General features: G+C 37.3%; 1 protein-coding gene across 1 annotated transcript in view; it reads left to right on the top strand.

The window, feature by feature from the left end:
• The window catches only part of FREM2 (FRAS1 related extracellular matrix 2), a 288182-nt gene that overhangs the window by 254091 nt on the left and 10194 nt on the right, over window positions 1–23897 (top strand). The window contains exons 17-22 of the mRNA XM_084879506.1: window positions 16008–16200; window positions 17690–17794; window positions 19142–19269; window positions 19359–19493; window positions 20201–20327; window positions 21097–21284. Coding sequence (XP_084735632.1) covers window positions 16008–16200; window positions 17690–17794; window positions 19142–19269; window positions 19359–19493; window positions 20201–20327; window positions 21097–21284 — 876 coding nt within the window. The remainder of the gene's footprint in view (window positions 1–16007; window positions 16201–17689; window positions 17795–19141; window positions 19270–19358; window positions 19494–20200; window positions 20328–21096; window positions 21285–23897) is intronic.

The raw sequence follows: 23897 nt of genomic DNA, 5'->3' as shown, positions 1-23897 counted from the left end.
ACACTAATCCCAAAGCGGGGGGGGGGGGAGGAGGAGCAAATAATATGACACTTAAAAAAATAATAAAAATAAACAAAAGAAAATATGATTAAAAAAAGGTAAAATAGTAGTAGTAATAATGTTGATTACATATAAAATGTAATAATTAAAAAGATAAAATCAAGTGAGGGAAAAAGAAAAAAATAATTTCTTGAGTAAATGTTGCAAATAATGAAAAAAAGAAAAATTAAACAATTAAAAAAATTAAATAAAATTTGCAGTAATGAAGGTCATTCACTTCCTCTATTGTTCTGTTTGACACGCCTGTTTCCCAGTCCAGGCAGTATTGCAGTTCCCTGTGTCTCACTGCTCCTCAGGATTGTAATCTGGTCCTGATTTTTAAGCAGGTCTTGCTTTGATGCTTTGATTTTTTATTACACTAGGGTCAATTTGTGATTTAGCCTCTGGTTGGCAGTGTTTCTGGGTTGACTTCCAGGGCTCTAAAGCCTCTCTAGTTTGTTTTTCTTTTTCCCACTCTCTGTGTCACTGATCTGTGTGTGTGTGTGTGTGTGTGTGGGAGGGGGGGAGGGATCCCAGCCAACTGCTCTCCCCTGTAATTCTCCTATATCCCTCCGAGTCAGATTCAAACATGTTGCTCTTTAGATATCTCCCCTATTACCATAGGAGCCCTGTCCATATTCACGGTGACACCCGCCCAACAGCCTGGGGCTTCTACTTGTAAACACTGCCCTCTCCCGCGAAATCTGACCTTTTCACCATGCAGTGGGGCCCTCCTTTGAGTCCAAGTGTTCGCGCTGCCTGGGATCAGTGTTCTGGGGCTCACAGCTGCTTGGTGGTCGCTGCAGTTACGGAAATTCAGGCCTCTGACATGATCCAATCTTCCTTTCAAGATGGTGAGATTTCCCCGTTTAAGCCCATAGGTAGCTCCTGGAGGTGCTTCCCTGTCAGGGGCACCCTGATCAGCAGACCCCCAGTTTCTCCTGGTGTTCGGCTATTTCTTGGCTTGCTACTAAACACTCCCAGCACGACCCTCAGCTTCTCTCTCTGCTTCAGGACAAGGCTCAGAATCCACCTATCTATTCTTCTGCCATTTTGTCTCTTCTTGCTGGGAGTTTTTATTACAAATAAATTATATTTTTTTTGTCAGATGCTATTTTTACATCTATTGATATGGTCATATGAATTTTACCTTCCCATTTGTTTATGTGGTATATACCATTAATTGATTTGCAGAAATTGAACCAACCTTTCATCTCACAAATAATTTTCATTTAATCATTCTAATAGAGAAGAGCATGCTAATTGACCCTCATGCCATTGCAAAGATGGTGGTGGACAGCCAATAAGGAGAAAATATGCTAATTGACTGTTACGCCCTCAATGATGGCGGTGCCCACAGCCACAAGATGGCAGCCCCCAGTTCCCTCAGCCCCCAAGGTGCAGGCAAGCCTTTGATGGTGGCTGCCAAGCTAATGCAAAAGTGCAGGCAAGACTCATATAGCAGTTGCCAAGCTGCCCAGGGCTGCCCAAGGCTGCCCAAGGCTCAAGTAATCAGGACCAGCCAAGGCTTGCTCTGCCAGCAGTGGCAGCAGCAGAGGTATGATGGGGCATCACCTTTTCCTGATTGCTGGGTCCCCTCACACCCCTGAGGGCTCCTGGACTGTGAGAGGGGGCAGGCCAGGCTGAGGGAAACCCCTGCTCCAATGCATGAATTTTCATGCACCGGGCTCTAGTGGTATATGAACTTCTAAACATACTCCTGAATATAGTTTCTGCCAAGGCTGACCAGAAAAATGTGAGTGATGGATGAATGATTATTCTGACACACATTTCTGTGAAAGAGAGGACTAGGGACTGCTTGGCTATAGGAACTAAATAGCTTCATTAGCCTACCTTCTTAGGCTTTTATTGTAATAACAGTTTAAACTAAATTAACTTTTAGATACTGTCAGCAGGGTAAGCATCCTTGAAAAGATACATGCATCTTCAGTGTCATTTAAGCAAGAACATATAAATACTGAGCATAAAGATTCCAGCAAACACCAGGGATTCAGACTTGTTTGGAAAAGTCAAGGCAGGGGTAGCCAGCTTCCCCTGAAAGTTCTGACCTTTTGGAATTTCCTCCTTACAAACTTTCCAACCATGTCTTGTGCTTCCCCACACCTCCCCATATTTTGTTTTGCTGGCTGCAGAAAACATTCTGCTTTGGAATGTTGAGGTCCACGAAGTGCATTTACTGCTCAAGTTCTGATTTTATAGTTCTGATTTTATAAGAAAAATAAAAAGAATTACAATGACAGCAATGGTTGATCCAATCAAGAAGATAGGGTGCTTACAAGTATCAAGTCCTACCTTCTAGTAAAGTTTAGGGGACAGAATTATAAAGGGGAAGGAACTAGGGGAAGGAATGCAACTATGTGTAGGCGTAGGGGTCTGCAGACGTCAGCTATTGTAATTAGTCATCAGGCAATGAGATGATATTGATGAGATGATGTTTTGACTTCTGCTGGATTAGTCTGAACATACTTATTGATTCTGCTTGCTAGATCACCTCCTTAATCATTTTGCACATGCCTTGAAAAGGAAACTTTATGAAAAACTTAACCCTCTGTCTATAATAATAAAAAGGTACTATGGTAATTAGACCAGACGTCCTTCCAAACATCATTCCAGACATTCTTCCAGACAAAGCCAGGACTGGAGGGAAGCCAGCCTGGGTCCTGGGTACCTGCAGGTGGCCCTAGGGAAGCCAGCCCAGGTCTCCCAGGGCTGCTGGAGGGAAGCCAGTGCCAATAGCCAGGCAAAGGAAAGCCTACTCTTGCACAGATTTCATGCATCAGGCCTCCATTTCACATATAAGAAACTTAACCCCCTATACAGATAAGTATATGTAGTCTAAGATTTAAATATTATTTTAAATTAATTTAGGTGTTCTATCTATTAGGCTATAGGTTGCCCCAATTGTTCCCCCTTTTGATTAGGTAAATTACTTGATATCTATTAACCTATAATAATTTATTACTATAATAATAAATTCTTTTGTAAAGAAGTTTTCCCTTTTAACAGACTGGAAAAGAACCACACAAAAAAATCTGTATTCGTTCACTTTAGATTTATTTATCTAATTAGATTTATTATTTAGTATATCTATACTTTCCCTTTAAGATTTCTCTTTATCACCCTTCTATAACTTTTATAAACATTTTTTTACAAACTGCAACTTTTAGAAACAACTAGCTTTAGAACCTACTTTCTTTTCTTTAAAAATGTATTTCTATGCCTCATGCTTTCTGTTATACTAAAATTATATATTATTTCTAATTACTTAGAATTAAAGGTCAGTTCTACCCAGGCTATTCTACTGCCAGCTTTAGAATAGTTGGAGTGGTGAGAAGAATGTCTCATGTTCCATTTCTCCTCCGGTTGGCCCATTGTCCTTGCTCTGCTTATGTCTGTCTAACTGCCTACTACATTCCCCTCAAGGATCTTGGCTCTGAATTCTTTCAGGGAAAGGATATGCCAGGTTTTGTCTGAAACTGCTTCCCGCTGATGAGAGGTCAAATGTTTCTTTCTGAGCCAAGAGATCCTTGCTTTCTGTCAGAGGGACAATGAGGTCTGGACATGGAAGTGGCAATGATGCCTAGAAGTGGTATTCCCTAGATGCAAGTAGGGCTTGTAACCTGGTGGAGACAGACTGTGTATTAAAAATTTAGTATTATTGGGCATAAGTTAGAACACTAAGAATTATGACAAATCATCTGGTGGAAGGGGAAAAAATAGTTCTAATAATTTCCTGTTGAAACATGATTTCTTTCCCTAAAATCACCCTCATTTTCATCAAAGAGCCTAATTAAGACCAACTTATTTACTGTATTAAGTAAAGTTCCAGTTTGGCCTGATTATTTGCATAAATACAACAAGAATAACAGTTGATCACATAGGCCCATGGTCGGCAAACTGCGGCTCGCTAGCCACTTGCAGCTCTTTGGCCCCTTGACTGTGGCTCTTCCACAAAATGCCATGGCCTGGAAGAGTCTATTTTGAAGAATTGGCATTAGAAGAAGTTTAAGTTTAAAAAATTTGGCTCTCAAAATAAATTTCAATCATTGTACTGCTGATATTTGGCTCTGTTGACTAATGAGGTTGCCGACCACTGCCATAGGCTATTAAAAAAAAAAAAAATGCTTTGCTGGAATCTCATGAGAAAGTTTACCCCCAGGACAAAGAAGCCAGGCCACACAGTTGCCATTAAGCTTTGCCTGCAATGCCTATAGAATTGGGGTGCATTCCTCAACTTGAAATCTCCACAGGTGTCTTGAGGTTCCTTTTATGCTATCTTTCAGGAAGTAAACTTCGTTCTTTACCTGGAAAGACTGCCATGAACCATGTGACCAAGCAAGGTATCAGGCTATTTATACAATGGGGCTTATTGGCTTCAAACTCAGTCTTCATTCCTTAGAGCTTTCTGGTAACATCTAGAGTCCTGGCATGTCTCTTTTAAACATGACATTCCAATAAAGTTTTGGTTAATAAAATCACAATTGTAAACTGGCCTGTGTCCTGAAGAAAACAGATTCTTATTGGATTTATGCAAACACACAAACACATTGCTATGAGAACAACAATACTAACTCATTAAAAGTTTATAGATTCTGAAAGGATTAGATACAGAGAAAAATATAAATGCTGTAACATTGCTTATCAAGGTACAATTTACTAGACTGCTTTAAAATTTAAGTTTCCTCTGTCTGGAAAAAAAAATCAGCAGTACTTTCAATAAAAGTTGCAAAAACTATACTGTTAGTTTTAGCTCATTCAGTTCTATAATCAAATTCTGTTTTTTCTTGCTAGTGTTTCTATAAATCCAGAATTCTATAGAGTTCTAATAATTTTCATGCAATTCAAGGGGATGATCTGAAAGTTTATTCTCAGAGATATGTAGCTTAAAATAAATTAGAGTCCTTTCTATGGGTCCCTCAGATGAGGTAACATTTTCCAAATGTATTATAACAAAACAGTGATTATTTCCAAATGACAAGAAATTTAAAATGTAACCATTATTGACTTGATTATAATGCAAATGACATGGAATCTTGTCCTGCAAAACACAATATTCCACAATATTATAACTAATTAGTGCTCCTATGCACGAATTTGTGCACATTGAAAGGAAATTAATTAAACGTTGGCCAATAGGGTGGGACTGGGTGAGATGGGCCAGGCACACCCTGGAACCAATCTCCCATGGTGCCTCCCCAGCTGGCCCTGCACCTGAGACATCTGCAGAGTGAGTGGGGTTCCTCTGATAGGTGTGGTCCCTCGGGCTGGCCTATGAGGATTGGGCCAAAACCAGCTCTCTGACATCACCTAATGGGGTCCTGGATTGTGAGAGGGCTGTGAGAGGGCTGTTCTTGGGTGACGCATCCTGGAATCTGGCTCCCCCCTCTTTGGTTCTGGGATGTGTAACCAAGTCCTGCATTGAGCTTCTCCCCCTGGTGGTCAGTACACATCATAGCTACCAGTTGGAGCATCTGCCCCCTGGTGGTCATTGTGCATCATAGATATTAGTCAGATGGTCAGAGGGTCACTTGACCTTTTATATATATAAATAACAACTAGGTATAAATTAAAGCATATCAGAATTTAATATGCATATATAAATAGAATATAATTATTATTTTCTTATTTGACAGAGCTTCCCATTCACCTTAAGTATAACATTTCCCTTCATAAGGAGAGAAAGCAAATCCTTGAAGCATTCCAGGGCCCATTGGAATGACCTAGAGCCAATTATAGGTCAAGAAAAGTTTCTTAGAACTCAAACCCTTGGAGGTACTCAAATACATTACACTAAAAGATTATATGTCATTATTATTATTAATATTATTATTATTATTATTAAACAGTATTTTAAAATCTATTAAAGTTATCAAGTTCCTGATTAACATAACTGTTGTATTTTATTTTTTTAATTTATTTTATTGTTTAAAGGATTATACATAGTAGTACATATATCTCCTTTTTCCCCCCCATTGACTTTCTCCAGCCTCGCCTAAACCCTGTCATATGCCCTCATCCCACCCCAGTGTCTTGTGTCCATTGGTTGTGCTTATATGCACATATACAATCCTTCAGTTGATCTCTTCTCCCACACACACCCCAGCCTTCCCACTGTAATTTGACAGTCTGTTTGATGCTTTACTGTCTCTGTATCTATTTTTTTTTGTTCATCAGGTTATAATGTTCTTTATTTTCCATAAATGAGTGAGATCATGTGGTATTTTACTTTTATTGCCTGGCTTATTTCACTTAGCATAATGCTCTCCAGTTCCATCCATGCTGCTGCAAATGGTAAGAATACCTTCTTTTTTATAGCATTATGTATTCCATTGTGTAGCTATACCTTAGTTTTCTAATCCACTCATCTGCTGATGGGCACTTAGACTGTTTCCAAATCTTAGCTATAGTGAATTGTGCTGCTCTGAACATAGGGGTGCAAACATAATTTCTGATTGGTGTTTCTAGTTTCTTGGGATATATTCCTAGAATTTGGACTACTGGGTCAAAAGGGAGTCTCGGTTTTACTTTTTTGAAGAAACTCCATACTGTTCTCCACAGTGGTTGAACCAGTCTGCATTCCTACCAGCAGTGCATGAGGGTTCCTTTTTCTCCACATCCACTCCACCACTTGTCATTTGTTGATTTGTTGATGATTGCCATTCTGACAGCTGTGAGATGGTACTGCAATATCATTTTGATTTGCGTCTCTCAATAATTAGTGATTTTGAGCATGTTTTCATATATCTCTTGGCCTTCCTTCTGTGTTCTTTTAAAAAGTATATATTTAGGTCCATTGCCCATTTTTTTTTTTATTGGATCATTTATCTTCATTTTATTAAGTTGTATGAGTTCCCTCTAAATGTTGGAGAATAAACTTTTATCAGTGGTAACATTTGTAAATATGTTCTCCCCTACAGTGGGCATTCATGTTGTTTTATTGATGGTTTTTTGTTTGTTTGTTTGTTTGTTTTTGCTGTAAAAAAGCTTTTTATTTTTATGTAATCCCATTTGTTTATTTTCTCTTTAGTTTCCATTGCCTTAGGAGCAGTATCAGTGAAGAAATTACTTCAGCATGTCTGAGATTTCGCTGCCTGTGGATTCCTATAGTATTGTTATGGTTTCTTGTCTTATGTTGAAGTCCTTTATCTATTTTGAGTTTATTTTTGTGTATGGTCTAAGCTGGTGGCTTTATTTTATTTATATTTTTTTTTTGCATGTATCTGTCCAATTTTCCCAACACCATTTAATGAAGGGACGGTCTTGACTCCATTGTATGTTCATGCCTCCTATGTCAAATATTAATTGAGCATAGTGGCTTGAGTCCATTTCTGGGTTTTCTATTCTATTCCATTGATTTATATGTCTGGCTGTTTTGAGAACTGTGGCTTGTAGTACAACTTGATTTCTGGTATTGAGGTCCCACCTACTTTGTTCTTCTTTCTCAGGATTGCTGCAGCTATTTTGGGGTATTTTTAAATCTAGATGCATTTTTGGAAAGTTTATACCAGATCTGAGAAATGTAGCCTTGGGATTTTAATGGGGAGTGCATGGAATCTATAGATTGCTTTGGGTAGTATGGACATTTTAACGATGTTGATTCTACCAATCCATAAACATGCTATGTTCTTTCATCTGTTTATGTCTTCCTCTATCTAAGTGGTTCTCAACCCTTCTAATGCCTCGACCCTTTAATACAGTTCCTCATGTTGTGGTGACCCCCCAACCATAAAATTATTTTTGTTGCTACTTCATAACTATAATTTTGCTACTGTTATGAATAATAATGTAAATATCTGTGTTTTCTGATGGTCTTAGGTGATGCTGCTAGCGGTTCTCAACCCGTGGGTCATGACCCACGGGTTGAGAACTACTGCTGTAGAATCTATCTCTTTTTTCAGTGTCCTGTAGTTTTCCTCGTATAAGTCTTTTACCTCCTTAGTTAAGTTTATTCTTAGGTATCTTAATTTTTTTGATGTGATGGTAAATGGGATTGCTTTTTTAGTCTCTCTTTCTGCAAGTTCATTATTGGTGTATAGAAATGCCATAGATTTTTTGGCATTAGTTTTGTATCCTACTACATTCCTGACTTCATTTATTAAGTCTAATAGTTTGTATGTTTTTTTAAATATATATATATTTTTTAATATATTTTATTGATTTTTTACAGAGAGGAAGGGAGAGAGATAGAGAGCTAGAAACATTGATGAGAGAGAAACATCGACCAGCTGCCTCTTGCACACCCCCTACCGGGGATGTGCCCGCAGTCAATGTACATGCCCCTGACCAGAATCGAACCTGGGACCTTTCAGTCCGCAGACCGACGCTCTACCACTGAGCCAAAACGGTTTCGGAAAGTCTAATAGTTTTTTGATGGAGTCTTTTAGGTTTTTTATGTACAATATCATGTCATCTGCAAATAAGGACAGTTTTGCGTTTTCTTTTCCAATTTTGATGCCTTTTACTTCTTGTCTGATCGCAATGGCTAATACTTCTAGTACTATGTCGAACAGGAGTGGTGAGAGTGAGCATCCTTATTTTGCTCCTGTTCTTAGGGGAAATTGTTTTATTTTGCCCATTTAGTATGATGTTTCTGTGTCTTTGTTATACATGGCTTTTTTTCTGATGAGGTATGATGTTTCTATTCCCACCTTGCTGAGAGTTTTTATCAAAAATGGGTGTTGGATTTGTCAAATGCTTTTTCTGCATCAATTGGTATGACTATGTAATTTTTATCTTTCAATTTGTTTGTTTGATGTATCAAATTTATTGATTTGCAGATATTGTACCATCCTTGCATCCCTGAGATAAATCCTACTTAGTCATGATGTATGATCTTTCTGATGTACTGCTGGATCCAATTTGCTAGAATTTTGTTGAGGATTTTGGCATCTATGTTCATGAGGATATTAGCCTATAATTCTCTTTCATTGAGTTGTCTTTATCTGGTTTTGGTATTAGGGTGATGCTGGCTTCATAGAATGAGATTGAAAGTGTTCATTCCCTCTTGAATTTTTTGGAATAGCTTAAGGAGGATAGGTTTTTGTTCTTCCTTGAATGTATGGTAAAACTCTCCTGTGAAGCCATCTGGCCCCAGGCTTTTGTTTGCTGGAAGCTTTTTGAAGACTGCTTCAATTTCTTCCATAGTTATCAGCCAATTGAGATTTTTAGATTCTTCCAGATGGAGTTTTGGAAGGTTGTATTTTTCTAGGAATATGTCCATTTCCTCCAGGCTGTCCAGTTTGTTGGAATAGAGTTGTTCATAGCATTTTTTAACAATTCTTTGTATTTCTATGGGGTCTGTTGTGATTTCTCCTATTTCATTTCTGATTTTGTTCATTTGGGTCCTATTCCTTTGCTTCTTGGTAAGCTTGGCTACAGGTTCATCAATCTTGTTTATCCTTTCAAAGAACCAGCTCTTGGGTTTTTTGATCATTTATATTGGTTTCCTTTTTTTTTTTTTTTTATCTTGTCATGTCTCTATGTCGTTTATCTTCGTTCTGATCTTTCTTATTTCCTTCCTTCTGCTTACACTGAGCTTTTCTTTTTGTTCTCTTTCTAACTATTTGAGCTGTAGGGTTCGGTAATTTGTTACCATTGTTTCTTGTTTTTTGCAGTAGACTTGTAGAGCTATGAACTTCCCTCTCAAGGCTGCTTTCACTGTGTCCCATAGATTTTGGATTGTTGTGTTTTCATTGTCATTTATTGTCATGATGTTTTTTATTTCTTCTTTGATCTCTCTGGTAACCCAGTCATTGTTTAATAGTATGCTATTTAGTCTCCAGGAGTTTGACTTTTTTGGATTGTTTTTACTGTAGTTGATTTCCAGTTTATGTCATTGTGATCTGAGAAGATGCTTGATATGATTTCTATTTTCTTGAATTTGAAGAGACTTTGCCTGTGACCCAATATATGGTCTATCTTTGAAAATAATCCATGTGCACTTAAGAAGAATGTATATTCCATGGCTTTGGGATGAAATGTTCTGAAGATGTCAACTAATTCCATCTGATCTAGTGACTCATTTAAGATTGATGTTTCTTTGCTGATTTTTTGTTTAGAGCATTCGTCCAATGGTGATAATGGGGTATTAAAGTCTCTGACCCTGATATTCTCCAGGATTTTTCTTATGTATTTGGGTGTCCTGTATTGGATGCTTATATGTTTACTAGAGTTTTTTCTTCTTGTTGGATTGCTCCCTTTAGTATTATGAAGTGGCCTTCCTTATCTCTTATTATGTCCTTCACTTTGAGATCTAATTTTCCAGATATGAGTATTGCTACCCCAGCTTTTTTTTTTTTTTTTTTTTTTTCCATTTGCCTGTAATACCTTTTTCCATCCCTTCGCCATCAATCTGTGTGAGTCCTTTGTTTTAAGGTGGGTTTTCTGTAGACCACAGATATATGGATCATGTTTACTTATCTGTTCTGTTACCCTATGCCTTTTGATTGGGGCATCTAATCCATTTACATTTAAAATTATTGATAGGTACTTGTTTGTCAACATTTTTATTCTTGTATGGAGTTTCCTCAAAAAACTGAAAATAGAACTCCCATTTGACCCAGTAATCCCACTCCTAGGATTATATCCCAAGAAACTAGAAACACTAATCAGAAACAATATATGCAACCCTATGTCTTAGCAGCACAGTCTACAATAGCTAGGATTTGGAAATAGCCTAGGTGCCCATCAGCAGATGATTGGATAAAAAAACTATGGTATATCTACACAATTTAATACTATGCTGCCATAAAAAAAGAAGGAATTCTCATCATTTGCAGCAACCTGGATGGAATTGGAGAACATCACACTGAGTGAAATAAGCCAGTCAATGAAAGAGAAACACCATATGACCTCACTCATTTATGGATAATAAAGAACATTATAAACTGATGAACCAAAAAATAGATACAGAGACAATAAAGCAACAAGTAGACTGTCAAATTACAGCGGAAAAGGTAGGGAGATCTGGGGGAGATAAGAGATCAACCGAAGGACTTGTATACATGCATATAAGTACAACCAATGGACACAAAACTCTGGGGAGGGAGGGTATGTATGATGGGGGGCAATGGTAAAATATGTACACAGATAATAATTTAATAAAAAATTTAAAAATTAAAAAAATGAAGATAAGACTAAAAAGAAAAAAAATTTTTATTCTTTACCCCGGTGTTCCTTCTTCACTTCCTATTTCTTCTTTTTACAGCAGACCCTTTAGCATTTCTTGCATTGCTGGTTTGATGGTAAGAAACTCCCTTAGTCCTTTTTTTGTCTGTGAAGCTCCTGATTTCACCCTCCATTTTGGTTGATAGCCTTGCTGGGTCTCTCTCTCTTGTCCTTCTGGAACCTCCATAATAAAAATGTTGGTAAGCGTCACTGTCAGCTGATTTCTCAACAAAAAGTTTGCAGGCCAGAAGAGAATGGCAAGAAATATTCAAAGTGATGAATAGCAAGGACCTAAAACCAAGATTACTCTATACAGCAAAGCTATCATTTAGAATTGAAGGTCAGATAAAGAAAAAGCTAAAGGAGCTCATCACCACCAAACCAGGATTATATGAAATATTGGAGGGTATTCTTAAAGAAGAGGAAGAAGAAAAGACAGATAAAAATTCTATATAATAAAAGCCTAATTTGCTAAGTGCCCCCTGGACCAGTTGGCCATTCAACCAATCAAAGTATAATATGCTAATGATACGTTAAGGCTGTTCAACCCTCTCTATGGCGGGCACTAACCACCCGGGGACAGATGACTGGTCAACCAGTCACTATAGCATGCACTGACCACCAGGGGGCATACAGTTGACCCGTTGCTATGATGTTCACTGTCCACCAGGGGGCAGATGCTCTGACCAGTAGGTTAGCTTGCTGCTGGGGTCTGGCCAATCGGGACTGAGTGAGAAGGGTTGGACACACCCTGGAGCCCTCCCAAATTCCCTCCCCAACTGTCCAACCTCCTGCATCTCTCCCCAGACCCAATTGTGCACCGGTGGGCTTCCTCAGCTTGACCTGCACCCTCTCGCAATCCTGGATCCCTTGGGGGATGTCAGAGAGCTGGTTTCAGCCTGATCCCATAGAAGGAGCACCGCTCAGCCAGAAGTCAAGCTCACAGCTGGCAAGCCCAGTGGTGGTGGCAGAAGCCTCTCCCACACTTCACAGTAATACTAAGGATGTCTGACTGATGGCTTAGGATCCTCCCCGATGGAGAACAGACTGTCAGTTGGACGTCCCCCAAAGGCTCCCAGACTGTGAAAAATGCAGGACAGGCTGAGGGCCCCCCCCCCCAGGTGCACAAATTTTGTGCACAGGGCCTCTAGTATGAACAATAAAATGGCAATAAATACATATCTATCAAAAATTTAATCTAAAAATTAAAATAAACAAACAATAAATCCAAATAAGCTGATGAATAAAATAAGATCTGAGGCATGGAAACATGGAGCAGACTGACAAATCTCAGAGAGAAGAGTGGGAGAAATTAACCAATAATTTTATATGCATTACCTATGGACACAGACAATTAGGGTGGTGATTGCCTGGGGTGAAGGGGGGCAATGAGAGGAAAAGGGGGGTGGCATCTATAATACTCTCTACAATAAAGATTTAAAAAAGAGAAGAAAATTAGAGTTATAGTATGCTACCTGATATCTAACCATGCTACCAAAATCAAAAGTCTAGAGAAATCAAAACAGCATGGTCCTGTAATAAAATTAAAAAATATATCAGAATAAAGAACCTAGAATAAAGAATCTAGAAATAAACCCATGCTTATATGGTCAATTAATCTATGACAAAGAAGGCAAGAATATACAATAGTGTAAACAGGGTCTCTTAAATAAAGTGTTGGGAAACCTGGACAGATATATGTGAAAGAAAAAGAAACTAGACCACATTCTTACACCATATAGAATAAACTCAAAATGCATTAAAGATTTAAATGTAAGACCTAAAACCATAAAACTTCTAGAAGAAAACATGGGCCATAAATTCTTTGACATTACTCTTAGAAATATATTTTAAGATATTTCTCCTCAGGCAAGGGAAACAAAAGAAAAAATAGACAAATGAGACTACAGCAAAGTAAAAACTTTTTACAAAACAAAACTAAAAGACACTTATAGGAAGAATATATTTGCCAATGATATATCTGATAAGGGGCTAATATCCAAATTTTATAAAGAATTTATACAACTTGGAGAAACCAAGATGGTGGTGTAGGTAAACAAGTAGTCTGCCAACTCGCACAACAATTTCAAAACTACAATTAGTATACAGAACATCTATCACCCAAAAACCCGGGAAGGCTGGCTGAAAGAGAAAGGGGCACAAGCACTGAAAAGCTAAAGAGCCTAGGTACAGAGGAACACGAATTGAGCTGGTGGTGGGCGACTGGGCGCAAGGCTTTTTCTCAACCCAAAGAGAAACAAGTTCTCGATCACTTTGAAATCCAGTTTCTGGGGTCACACGGGGGACCCAGACGCCTATGGGGAGAAGCTGGTCTGTCAGCCATCGAAAGTGAGGGTGACTCTCTTGCAGAGGTGCACGCAGCAATCATTGTTTACTGTGCTGGGTTGCACAGAAGGGCAGAGAAGGCTGACAGCAGCCATCGCTGTTTGCCACGCCCCAGCCTCGCCGCGTCCTGAGACCCCGCCCCGCCCTGAAGATCCGCCCTGCACATTCTACAGACCTGCCCAGGCACCACACAGATGCTTTTGCATATAAATGGCCTGTATTGTGGCAGTTTAAGGAAAGAAATTGCAGCTCCAGCAACAAAACTGCCAAATCCCAAGCAAAGGGGAGAAAACTGTAGTTCTTTCAGTAGCTCCTGCTGGGTGGCCTCAGACAGTAGCTGAACTGCACCCCATTGGAGATCCAGAAACTAGTGTATCTAGTGGTTGGTGTGAGACAACACCGGATTTCAACTACTCTCATAAGGGACACGTTCAAGAGACAGACTCAGTGAGCACCAAAGCCCCACTGGAACAAGTCCTCCCCCATAAACGTGTCTCCAGCACAGCAATTCTTCCATTATAGACACAGCAGGTCCCCACAGACAATTGGCCTGGAGGTCAGTTCCTCTCAGTGATACCAACAACAATCAAGACTTAACTACAACAAGAATTTATACAATTTAACATAAAAAAAATAAACACAATATAGCGTAAAAATAGACAATGGATTTGAATAGAAAATTTTTCAAATAGGATATGTATGGTCAATAGACATGAAAAAGTACTCAACCTTCTAATCATCAGGGAAATGTAAATTAAAACTACAATGAAATATCACCTCACACCTGTAAAAATTTATCATCTAATAACAAAAGTTTTTTTTCCCTAGGTATCTTAATTTTTGTTGTTGTTGTTGAAATGGTAAAAGGGAGTGTTTTTGTTCTTTCTCTTTCTCAGTGTATATTAAAAAAAGCCATGTATTTCTGGGTGTTAATTTTGTATTCTGCTACATTACTGAATTCATTTATTAAATCTAGTAGTTTTTTTTTTTTTATGGAGTCGTTAGGGTTTTCAATGTACAATAACATGTCATCTGCGAATATGTTAGGTGATCTTAAGACTGCTGTCAGCTTTGTTTAGAATGCAGTGAAGTATGGTAGAGAGAAAATGGATGGGCCAAATGCTGGGTTTTAATATTGGCAACGTCATTTATAGGCTTAGAGAATTTTTTTGAAAATTGGCTTTATTTCTCTGTCCTAAGTTTCCACTCTCTCTTTTTCTATTCATCATCTATCCACCCAATCACATATACATATAAATATAATTATAAGAAAGAGTTAAAATATTGAATAACTTTCATTGTGAGCATAACACAATGTCTAAAATGTTGTGCTCAGTAAACAAATACTGTTTTATTCTACCTGACCCCCAATCCATCTGCAAAATACCTAAAAGGGGAAAGTATAAATGTTAAGCAAGATACTTCATTTCAACTAATTATATTTGTTTTCAGATCTTTCCTGCTTTATTTCCTCTTTATCTAGAGAATAATTAAAAAGTTTCTTAGACAAATGTGGGGGGAGGTTAGAGAGCAACCAAAGGACTTGTATGCATGCATATTACATAAGCAATGGACACAGACACTGGGGCAGTGGGGCTTGCCTGGGGTGGGAATGGCTGGAGGCTGGGGAGTCAACTGAGGAAAAAGAAGACATATGTAAAACTTTAGACAATAATAAAAAAAAAAAATTTTTAAGTATCTTATAAGAGTATTATTCAAATACTGGAAAATGTTCAAATACTCATTAACTGATGAATGGTTTAATAAAATATGGTATATTCATTCAGTGGGATGCTATTCAGTAATAAAAGTACTGAAACATGCTACAACATGGATGCACATTAAAAACAGTATGCTAAGTGAAAGAAGCTATCACAAAAGACCACATATTATATGATTCCATTTATGTAAAATGTCCAAAATAGGCAAATACATATAGATTAAAACTAAGCTAGGGGTTACCAGGGACTGCGGGGGGGAAAGGAGGAATTAAGGGATTGGCTGCTAAATGGGTATGGAATTCCTATTGAAGGTGATGAAAATATTCTAAAATTGACTATGGTGAAATTTGCATAACTCCATGAATATATTAAATACCATTGATTTGTCCACTTTAAGTTGGTGAATTATATGGTATGTGAACTGTATCTTAAAGCTGCTATAAAACTAAAAGGACTGTGTAAGTATAGTATGCTAAAGATAATGCTATTTATCTTAAGGATTTCTGCTACATATCCTTTGTTGCAAAGGAAGGTAGTATAGTAACAACTATTTAATTGCTTTAAAATTAAGTGTTGTAAATGCTGTTATTTCTTTTCCTCAATAATTATTCAAAATCTTCAGTTAGTAAAAGAGGAAAAAGACTTTGTACAAAATTAAACTCATTTAGTTAACAATGCTGAATTGTGTTGATAAATATAATTTCATTGTTTTAGGTCTTAAACCTAGTGCAGTCATATGTGACTCTTCGAGTCCCTCTGTATGTTTCCTACGTGTACCATTCCCCTGTTGGTGTAGGAGGTTGGCAGCATTTTGACTTGAAATCAGAACTTCGACTAACTTTTGTGTATGACACTGCCATCTTGTGGAATGATGGAATTGGCAGCCCACCAGAAGCTGAACTCCAAGGTAGGTCAATAAAGACTTGGGAAATATACCGATTTGAATTACTTAAGAGGACTTTTTATAGTAGCTAAAAGTAATAAAAGCCAACTTTTAGTGAATTTATTTTTATATTCAACATTTTCTGACAATTTTATTTTTATCATGAAAAAGCTTTATTTTAAATAAATCTTATCAGTGCCTCAAGTTTTGTGTAATATGTAACTATTAAATGTAGTATCTATATTTCATGGATATTTAACTCCCATAGTCCATTGTAGGTGATGAATTATTTATATATTACACAACACAATCTGTATATGTCCCTAGATTCCAGGAAAATGTATGTATCAAAAAAGAGTAGTATCAATTGAAAATAAAGAATTAACCCAATAGAAAAAAGTTACATGAAAATTGGAGTTACGGTACGTTTTAAAGTCCTGGGTTCTAATTTTGTCTCTATAGCTAATTAATGGTGTGATCTTGAACATATTGTTTAACCTTTATGGCACTCAGTTTCTTCTCAAAGATAGACTAGACTTCTAATATTCTTTTTATTTTAAAACTAGAGTCCCGATGCACAAAATCTGTGCAAGAGTAGGCCTTCACAGCTGCAGCTGCCTCAATTCCTCCATCCCAGCTGCAGCAGCTGCCTCGATCTTGAGGCCACAGCCCCAGCTTTCATCTGGAAGGTCATCTGGAAGGACATCCGGATGGTCATTCAGTCAATTTGCATATTGTGCTTTTATTATTATAGATTCTATTATTCTTTGATACCTTAGCAGAATGTTTGGAATAATGGTGGTAAGTGCCAATAATTATTGGGCCCATAAACAACTACAAAATTTTATTTCAATCTCCATGTCAGAATCATAATTCAAAATCCATAAGCATAAAGCTAATTAATCCATTAGTAGAATTAGTGTTGTTTCTCTTTAAGCATATACCACTGTTCTAGTTTCATATGTGTCTGAGCCTCGTGCCTGAATTACTTTTTATGAGTCAAAGGGAAAATACTGTTGATAATACATCTCAAAATCTTCTGTCTTAAATAAATTAAAATTGTCTAAAAGCCATGTGTAAGGTAATATGTTCATCCTAAACAATTATTCTAGGTTATTTGATATATTTTAATTCCATGTTTTTTTCTTCTGCCTCTCTTACCACTCAAAAGGTGTTTACACTTTGGCTAGAATGCTTAAAGATGAGGGAATCTATCTGGCCAGTGTAACTCATTTGGTTGAGTGTCATTCCATGCACCAGGAAGTCTCCAGTTCATTTCCTGGTTGGGGCACATGCCCAAGTTGTAGGCTTGATCCTCAGTATGGGATATGCAGGAGACAGCAGATGGATGTTCCTCCTTCATCAGTGTTTCTCTCTCTCCCTCTCTCTGAAATAAATAAAAACATATTTTTTAAAAAGATGAAGTGAATCTTAATTCATTTTTGGAAGAAATCCTGTACATTAACATGCCTGATCATTAATATTGCTACTCTTGTATGCTATCCCATTGTAGGTTCTCTGTATCCAGCTAGCATGCGCATTGGTGATGAGGGGTGCTTGGTTGTAAACTTCAAGACAGAAGCTAAATTCCATGGCTTGTTTGTGCTGTCACATCCTGGTAAGTCATTAATAGCCACTCTCAATATCACAAGGGTGGACTTTTCCATATTCACACATATTTCCATACTTCCTTGTGGGATTTTAAGTCCTTAATTTCAAATGAATTGCATGGATGCAATTATCTACATGAAGGCTTGATAATTTTTTGGCTACATATCATAATCTACAAAATCATCATTATCTATGTAGACTTTTAGAGATAATACAAAATGATTAAATAAATGTAAAAGAAAACTCTATTGAGTTTATTTAAATGAAACTTTCCTTAAAGAGCATAGCAACAACAACCTCCTTTTTGACTTCAATTCCATTGTACAAAAATAATTGAATTATAATTTATTTGTTCAGAAAGGATTTCTCTGTTCATAACTCTTTTATAGGTATAGTCAGAAACCTTTATATTGAGCCAGAAGTATCACTTCACTGTTGTACTTAAGTTTTAGACATGTTACCTTTAATTATTGGCTATGTAATTTTACTAATTGATGGACTATGATTTGAATATCAAGAAGGCAGCAGTCACTAAAGTCCTATGTCAAAGCTTTTTTAATACAAAGGACATTTCATTAAACATTTTTATTTGACTCTTCATATTACTAAAATGGATTGCATATTTTAATGTTATGCCAAGTGATTCCAGGTTGGTAATGGAAAAGAATCCACTCACTTTCTTCTATGTCCTTCTTTTTCTAGGTGGGAGCTCTAAACAAAAGAGAAAGTAGGCCTGAAAATTCAGTAATAGAAAACGTGTTCATTTATTTTTATAATATTGAACTACAAGAAGTACAGAACAACAAAATAATTTATCTTATTGTAATTGACAGTTCTGGAAAATAAGGATTTCCTAGCCTTTACAATTTCCATCCACATGTCTACCTTTCTAATAAACTGAATCTTTGTTTAGACATTATTGCAGCCAATCTAATTACAATTTGGTTCCATATATAAGTTGGGTTTGCCCAGCTATGTGGATGCTAGTAGACTGAGAAGTTCAGCTAATAGTTTGGGTGCACAATAAATGCATTCACATGAGGCTTTGTTGTACTGTTTTGCTCCCTTGAAAGTAGCCTTGAACTATTTGAGCATTTCTGCACAAGTATCTTTTGACAGAATTATGCAGTGGGAAAAGCACTGAATTAAGAATCAGAAGGTATAAAACCTAGCTGTGTGATCTTGGGAGAATCACACAGTTTTTCTATCTGAAAAATGAGAATATGAATCCTGCTATTTTGTAGGCTTGTTATAAGAACAAAAGCACACAATGTATTATAAAATGCTTGAAAACTCTAAACTGTTATGTACCCTTTAAACCACCATGGCATTTTTGTTATTGGCACTTTTCTAGGATCCTTCACAAGATCAATGATCATGTCAGCTGATCATCCAGGACTGACTTTTTCCCTGCACCTAATAAGGAGTGAACCAACCTATAACCAACCAGTCCAACAATGGAGCTTTGTCTCTGACTTTGCAGTAAGTGACTAAGGCTCTTACTTAATTTTCCTTTTCTGTTACCTCTGATTGCACCTCAGATTTTTAAGTACCTTCTCTTTTCCTCAAAGGTACGTGATTACTCAGGAACCTATACTGTAAAACTGCTGCCATGCACCACCCTATTGCATCAGAAATATCACCTGCCTGTCACTTGCAACCCCAGAGAACCTGTCACCTTTGACCTTGACATCCGATTCCAGCAGGTTTGTCTCATAGGATTATTTTCATATGGCTTTTAGAATCCTACTTTGTTATTTGTTTGGTTTACTTTTACCAATTAAAAAAATTCACACAGTGACTTTAATTCTTGTCTCCTAGGTGGAAAAAAGGAAGTCAAACATATAGAAATTAGGGAGAGAATTGCCATTTACCAGTTGTTAGTTCAGTATATAAAATCCATAATCTAAGAGTATGCAAGGGTTATTTTTAATTATCTCTTTCTGGAGTTTGCTGCCTTAGATTAGAGATTTGAGAAGTTTCCCTCATTCTTCTGCATTTCTTCATTTTGTTTTTGACCTTTAAGAATAAATATTCTGTAGTTCATGCCACTTCAAAGTACCTATTTACCATATATTAGAAGAAATATGAATTGATGTTAAATGTTTGCCTGCCACTGACCATGATGTTTACAAGTCCCTTATATATCTCAATAAACTAATGGAAATGGGCTCAAGCAAAGCTATTTAGTCTCATTCAAAAAAATGATTTAACCTTACAAGTTTAGCCTTCTCCAAAAGGACAAAACCAATATTACAATTCCCTAAATTTATTTGGTTGGACCTGAAAATTACAATACTATGTTTAGTATTTTACATATCAGTGTACAGTAAATGTGTATATCTGTGAATAATGTGTTTGTGTACCATCAGAATAATCAACAACATATAACAACTTTTACACTCGGTTTTAGGTCAGTGATCCAGTGGCGACTGAGTTTAGCTTGAACACCCAAATGTACCTACTCTCCAAGAAGAGTCTTTGGTTGTCTGATGGATCCATGGGATTTGGGCATGAGAGTGATGTTGCTTTTGCAGAAGGTACGACTTTACAAATGAGGGGCCTGCTTTTTGTATCTGTTTTATTAGAATTGTGTTTAAGGGGAAAATTATAACCTCTTCTATGGTTTTGAGAATATAATGGGGTCTTTGTATGGTAGGGCTGGGAGAGGGGGTGTCACTGGAATTGGTTTATGTTACTGAATGATTTTTGGATATTTAACCTGTTGAGGGTATTTTTCCTTACCTAAGTGAATTATTTTTTCTTGAATGTTTTTTCAAGTTTTACAAACTCAAATACTGTAGCTTCATGGAATTGTAAATGCTTCATGGGCCAGCAGTTTGATTTTCTTGCCAAATATCTAGAACATGTAGTAAGAGTTTAGTATTGATGTGAATACCAGGGAATTTCCTTAAGCCCTCTTTCACAATCAGATAAAGTTAATTCAGCTTTTTATTGATGTTTTTAGTGCTGTTCCCTAAAGTATTAGTCTGCATCGTATCAACTAATTTATGTAATCTGGATTTTAACCACATGGGATATTATGGAGGCTAAGTTATAGGCCAAGACTTGAGGTTATTCCACTACTGGCTGACTATTTGAAGGCCAATACATATTCAGTCATTTGTAGTCATTCTGCAAAGTGGTCATATATAAGGCATAGGAGTAAAACAGATCCTGAAGCTAATACAAAAAGGTCTTCTGCATTTGATGCCATATTGAGAAAGAAATTCTCTCTGGTGTCATTATTGTCACAAATTGTTTGCAGTGTTACATAATGGAAATAACATTTCTGCATCTCTGTTTCAGGTGATATTATTTATGGTCGTGTTATGGTAGATCCTGTCCAGAATCTAGGTGATTCCTTTTACTGCAGTATTGAGAAGGTGTTTCTGTGCACTGGAACTGATGGCTATGTTCCCAAGTATAGTCCAAAGAATGCAGAATATGGCTGCTTAGCTGATTCTACTTCACTCTTATATAGATTTAAAATTGTGGTAAGTGTGGACTTCAGTCAAGATGAAGTAAACGAATGCTGTACTTACCTCCTCCCATAACCACATCAAAATTAAACTTAAATTACAGAACAACCACCCTTGAGAACCACCTGGAGACTAGCTTAATGAAATTACTATAACCAAGAACATAAATAAGCCACATTGAGACTGGTAGGAAGGATGGAAAAGCAAAATGGCATAATCCCACACTCATGTGTGGCTGTTAAGAATAGGGAAGGATATCTTGGTTGTATAGGTTCCTCCAGAGGAGCAAGAGATGCTAACCCCACACTGGGGTCACCAGCCCAGACCCCCAATTTTGACAGTTGAAGTCCCCATGACATATGGCTATGAAAATCAACAGGGTTCGCAGAAGCAACACAATAGCTAGCTTCATGTCATACCAGAGCACAATACAATTAACTTCACAAATGACATACAGAAAGGGTGAACTACACAGGTACCAGAGCCCTGCTAATGCAAATATCATTCTGTGGGGTAAACCCCTGCACAACAAATCATCCACTGTATTCATGGCTAGTCCTACAGTCAGTCAGCCTAAGCGTCTATCTAACCTACTGATATGCCAATAGGAATAAAAACTCAATTACAATAGGAGAGCATACACAACTCACAAAGAGAGACCCTGATGCACCCAGCTCAGGTGACCAGACTGATTGTGCCACAGGATACCTACTGCATAAGGGCACTCGGCCAAGAATGGGAGATATAGCAGATTTACCTAATACAGAGAAACAAACACAGGTAAAGCAGCTGGAAAAAGAGAAAGAAACATTTCCCAAATGAAAGAATAGGGGAAAATTCCACGCAAAAAAAGAAAGAAGGAAAGAAAGAAAGAAAGAAAGAAAGAAAGAAAGAAAGAAAGAAAGAAAGAGAGAGAGAAAGAAAGAAAGAGAAAAAGAAAGAGAAAAAGAAAGAAAGAGAAAAAGAAAGAAAGAAAATGGAGACAAGTAAACTACTAGATACAAAATTCAAAACACCAAATATAAGAATGCTCAATGAACTTAGGAAAGAATAATGAACTCAGTGAAAACTTATATAAGATGGAACCAGTCAGAAATAAAGAATATAATAACTGAAATGAAGAATACAGTAGATAGAATCAACAGCAAAATAGAAGAAGCAGAGGATTGAATTAGCAATCTGAGGGAAAAAATAGTGGAAAACACTCAATTGGAACAGAAAAAGAAAATAATAATCAAAAAACAGAATAGTTTTATGAGCCTCAGGAACAACATAAAGTGTACTAACCCACTGATGTGCCAAAAGTAATTAGAGAAGAACTAGAAAAGCAACGGATTGAAAAAAATACTTGAAGAAATAAAAATCGAAAGTTCTAACCTAGCAAATTAAATAGGCATACAAGTTCAGAAAGAGCAGAGAGTTCCAAACAAAATAACCTACATAGGAAAACCAAGATACACCATAATTAATATGCAAAAACTAAAGGCAAAAAGAGTCTTAAAAGCAGCAAGAGAAAAGTAGTTCCCATAAGGCCATCAGCTGAATTTTTAAAAGAAACTTTACAGGCCAGAAGGAAGAGCCAAAAATATTCAGTGTGATGAAAAGCAAAGATCTATATCAAGATTACCCATAAAGGCTAAAAGAGTTTTTCTTTTTCTTTTTTTTTTTTTTAAGAGTTTTTCATCACAAGCAGAGGCCTCATGCATGAAAATTCATGTACTAGAGGGGGGTTCCTCAGCCCAGGCTGCCCCTCTTAGAGTCTGGGAGCCCTCAGGCAAGAGATGAACCAGCAATCAGGGGAAGGCGATGCTCCATCACGCCACTGTTGCTGCCACTGCCAGCAGCGCAAGCTTCAGTTGGCCCTGAGCCTGGGCAGCTGCCATCCAAGGCTTGCAGTGCCTCCGGCTGGCCTTGGGTGGCTGGGGGGCTGAGGGAGGCTTGCTGCATGCTTGCCACTTTGGCAGGGCTAAGGGGAATGGGTGCCGCCATCTTGTGGCTATTTGCACCATCATATTCTATTCATCATATTCACTCCTCATTGGATATGGGCGCCACCATCTTTGAGAGTGGGGCAGTCAATTAGCATATTCCCACCTTATTGGCTGTGGGCACCACCAACTTTTGTGATGGCGTGAGGGTCAATTAGCATATTCCCTCTTTATTAGATGGGATGTTAAGGAACTTCTTTAAGAAGAAAAAAATTAAAAATATGAGGAAGAAAATAGAGCCAAAAAAAAATATTCTCACTGATAAAAGCATATCATAATTAAAGCAGTGAATTGACCCACCATAAAGCTATTCCAAAGGTTAAAAGGAAAAGTAGGAAGATCATGTACAATTAGCACACATTCTTCTCAAATTATTCCAAAAATATTAAAGATGAGATCAGATGGACTTAATTGACATCTTCAGAACAGTTCACCCCAAAGTCATGGAATAGAAGTTCTTCTCAAGTGTACATGGGACATTTTTAAAAATAGACAACATATTGGGTCACAAGCAAAGTCTCCCCAAATTCAAGAAGATTGAAATCATATCAAGCATCTTCTCAGACCACAATGGCATAATATTAAAAATAAACTACAATAAAAACAATCCAAAAGACTCAAACACTTGGAAGCTAAATAT

The sequence above is a fragment of the Pipistrellus hanaki genome (genome assembly GCF_964339955.1).
Source record: "Pipistrellus hanaki genome assembly, chromosome: 3".
Classification (NCBI taxonomy): domain Eukaryota; kingdom Metazoa; phylum Chordata; class Mammalia; order Chiroptera; family Vespertilionidae; genus Pipistrellus; species Pipistrellus hanaki.
This window is presented reverse-complemented; position numbering and strand designations above follow the sequence as displayed.